The sequence below is a fragment of the Anoplopoma fimbria genome, chromosome 8 (assembly GCF_027596085.1).
Source record: "Anoplopoma fimbria isolate UVic2021 breed Golden Eagle Sablefish chromosome 8, Afim_UVic_2022, whole genome shotgun sequence".
In the NCBI taxonomy this organism is placed as follows: Eukaryota; Metazoa; Chordata; class Actinopteri; order Perciformes; family Anoplopomatidae; genus Anoplopoma; species Anoplopoma fimbria.
Genome location: NC_072456.1, coordinates 10514478 through 10518413, shown reverse-complemented (window position 1 = coordinate 10518413; position 3936 = coordinate 10514478). Strand labels below are relative to the sequence as shown.

General features: G+C 39.2%; 1 protein-coding gene across 1 annotated transcript in view; it reads right to left on the bottom strand.

Moving 5' to 3' along the window:
- Positions 1–942: 942 nt before the first annotated feature.
- LOC129094605 (collagen alpha-1(XXIV) chain) overlaps positions 943–3936 on the bottom strand; it is an 85407-nt gene continuing 82413 nt past the window's right edge. Inside the window, exons 56-60 of the mRNA XM_054602847.1 lie at positions 3658–3723; positions 3332–3500; positions 3088–3197; positions 2477–2713; positions 943–2340 (exon numbers count right to left, since the gene is read on the bottom strand). Of these exons, the coding sequence (XP_054458822.1) occupies positions 2194–2340; positions 2477–2713; positions 3088–3197; positions 3332–3500; positions 3658–3723 (729 nt within the window). The 3' untranslated portion in view covers positions 943–2193. The remainder of the gene's footprint in view (positions 2341–2476; positions 2714–3087; positions 3198–3331; positions 3501–3657; positions 3724–3936) is intronic.

The window sequence follows — 3936 nt, the reverse complement described above, 5'->3', positions numbered from 1 at the left end:
CTGCTCATTAGCGCCCCTCGGTGTCAGTGGAGGAGTACTGCAGCGTACCTCCAGTGTTGAGAAACCAAAACCCTGAGCTTATAGAAAATGCAAAGCATTTGTTTTCCTAATAAGGGAATAGTCTTGTAGGGCAGTAATTACAAATTCACATTGTATGCCCATCTGCAGATATTTGTGTGTTTTTGTACCCCCATGTAGCTCTAAGTGGAGACAGTCTATGATCTATACCAGTGGTTCTCAAATGGGGGTACGTGTACCCCTGGGGGTACGTGAAGGCACTCCAGGGGGTACTTGAGATTTTTAAAGAATATATTTAAAATTAGCATCCTTTCAAAATAGTTATTTAATAAATATTCAATAAAATATAAGTGTAAGTTCATAAACTGAATTCAATGCAACAATGCAATCTTCAGTGTTGACAGTTTAATAAATCAGACACTGATGGCACAGCGCTTAGTATTACATCTTTTTTTCAACCAAAAATGCTTTGCGCTGGTTAGGGGGTACTTGGCTGAAAAAATATTTCACAGGGGGTACATCACTGAAAAAAGGTTGAGAACCACTGATCTATACAATACTTGAGGTGTTAACTTGCAAGACTGGATCACTAGTTCACACAGTCAGTAACAGGTCATACAATTATTGCTGCAGTTAATGTTCTTTACTCAAACGTGTTAATGAGGGAGAGACTCTTTCACTCCTCCCATCAAGATCCTCTTCAGTTTGACATCCTGCGGGTATCAAACTGTTTTTCTTTACCTTATGGCCACCACTGATCTAAAATAGATTTGGAAACATTATATATGTAATCATATAGTTGGCATTCAACAGTAATTTGATCCCAACAGATTGTATGACTTTGGCAATGTATGACCATATTGAAAAAGTACAGACACATTTGTGGATAAAATGCTCCATTTATTTGTTTGTCAACGTATTTAATATTATTTACACATTTAAATCCACATTTATCCTGCACAGACTTATATAATATACACTTTGTTCAAGGTAACATAACTTAAGAATATGACTGTGTTTTCTGTGTATTCTGACTCTGGCATCGTGTAGCTGCCAGTCCACCTAACCACCACTGAATTTACTAAAATAACAGTATGATAGACATACAGTCCCAGGTGTGAACACACAAACACACCTTTTAACATAAATACTTCTTTAGACTGAGTTGTGGTTGACCAAATAGTTCTCTGAGAGTATAACTTACTGTGTTTCAGTAATGTGAACAAAAAACGAAAAAGGATATAAATAAACATACAGTATGCTGTCAATATATACACAGGAAACGTAAAAACTCAAGGATGACTCATTTTTGGTTGCAGCACCAATGATAGGTTTCCCCTGAACAACCTACCACATCAAAGGAAAAGCTAAACAAATGTGTAGTGTATCAAAAAATGGTTCATAAATTAGAAATGACCAAATGAACATAAGTACTTGGACAACATAACAAACTCTTGATGTAACCGGTACATACAACACAAAGGCAAAAAAAAACAACTTGACATTAGCAACTATTCTAGAAAGCAAATGAGCCGGTAGAGGTAGAGCACCATCTGTCAAGATGTACAGGTCCGACTGGGCGGGACCGAAGACAAAAATATCATGAAAACAATGTCAAATACATCCTTTGATCGGAAATTGAAATATTTAACGCAGTCACACATTATCCGTATGCTATTGCACTCATAAAAACCTTGAGTTGGACAATGCTCCTATGTAGATGCCTGGCACACTCTGCTTAGGATAGTCTGGGTGTGTTTGGGAGTGAGGGGTGAGAAGGAGGTGTGAGTTTTTGGGGTTTGGGTAGTCTGCTGCTTACTGACACCCTACCCTGTGATCAGGGAGTGATATGGGTCCATATGCAGCCAACCTAAGCTCAATTTGACTAAAAATTATTAACAAAACAAACTTTATACAATTTTAGATAAATATTGGTATACACTCTTATCCTTTGGCCTTCTTGGCCTGGATTTTCCACATGGACTGAGTTCTTCCATGCAGTTCTGCCTTTGATTGGACATGGGGCAGTTGATGCTCTGACAGGTGTCATTAATGGTTTCCAACAAAGGCAACACTCTCTCACAGACACTCGCTCTTTGGTAGGCAGCCATTTATTGTAACATCCTTGCATTTAAGTAGTTCATGTAAATCGGTTACAGGATGGTGATGTTGGTGTCAGAGGAAGCAGACCGGACTGATTTCTATATGACGCTGATTATTGGACTGTGATGTGGGAAACTCCTGTATGTCTACAATAGGTAGCTGACGACTGTCCTGAGTATGGAAGAAGTAACGTGACTGGTGCCAGCTGCCATCTTGGATCTGAAAGAGAACGGGTGGAGAAGAGAAAAAAAGAAACAAGAGATTAATGTTCCAAATTGATGAAATTTGTTTCATAAATATTCCAGACTATGCTTGGAAAGGTATTGCTGAATAAGTTATCTGTTCTGCTGATTACCTTGCACTCGTCTTGTAGCACATGTGGTTCAAGTAGTGTGTTTTTCTCAAACATCTGTTTGTTCCAGCCACGAAACCGAAGTGTGGTGTTCTCTTGCGGTAGGGATCCGTTGGCGCTGAAGCTATCTGTGGTGCCGTATGGAGGATCATTTAGGCAGTTGAGTGTGATGCTGTGACTGGCCTCGGTACTCAGTAAGTGGAGAAACTTCATTTGGACTTTCCCCACATCAAACACCATCTGTGACGGGAAGCAGGATCAGTTTGACATGATGTTAGGATAAAGACTAACAATTCAAATGTTTAAAAAGACGTGATACCGCCTCCTAAAAGCTCAAAGCAAAAGACAAAACAGAGTATGGTTGCAGTTAGGCTATAAATTAGTGCTCTTTTGTTGTGTAAAATAATTTGGACAAGTTCTAGCAATCAAGTGACATGGATGGTGACATGATTGACAGAGCACATACTTGTCCCCACCATTCAAAATATGACATACCCCTATTTCCGTTTATCTATATTTATACTTTAATAAAGAAAACAAAAAACCCTTATTTCAACAAGCACCTTGCTATGTTGATTTGTTCATCTTTTTAACACTTTTAGAGGCAATATTACCTTATTAGAGGCCACTGGGTGTAAACAGGTTTGCCCTCCTGCTGTAAAGTTGCAGAAGACCTTGAAAGCATCAGAAGTACAGCCCAAGTTTGGATCAATCCAGAACCAACCTGAAAGTTCCCAATACAAAGGCAGGACAGGGACAGAGAGACATGGAGGGGAACATTGTATTAAGGCATATCCAAACATCTTCATATGCCTAAATTCCTGCATCCTTTCAGTATCAGGCAGATTAGACTCTCACCATCTCTGAGCTTGTGATGACAGTCAAGCAGATCTTTACAGACACGAGCCGGGTTCTCCCTTGTGCCCAGAGGCTTTTTGATGCTATCAATCACACTGCTTAGGTAACGTAGAGTCTTTAGTATCTCCGTGTTCTGGTCTGGCAGGCTCATCTCTGTGTTCTGGAAACTCTGGTTAAGAACGAGAAAGACAGCACTGTCAAACTCTAAACTGATATATTAAGTGCCTTCATTAGAGTTACAATTCTAACAAAAAGTGCAAAACAGGAATTTTGAAGAACGTTGCATTAGAGGTTTAAACCACTGACTCAGTGTATTAGTGCCTTACCTCTGTCCTGAGGGCAGCATTAGAGTCAGATAGACCGTAGACTGCTGAGTCAACATAAATCTGCCTCTGTAGATTCAAAATCAACATATTCAGTTTAATCAAAACATAACACTTTCAGCGCCCAGTTCATTATTCAACTGTAAAATTTTAATCCGTAGGCTTTTTTTATTGGTTATAGAAAACATGGAAGTTTCATTAAACATCTACCCGAGAAATACCCGAGAAATACCCGAGAAAAGCGGTGAAATAAGTCTTGCATCAATAAACCCTGACATTCCT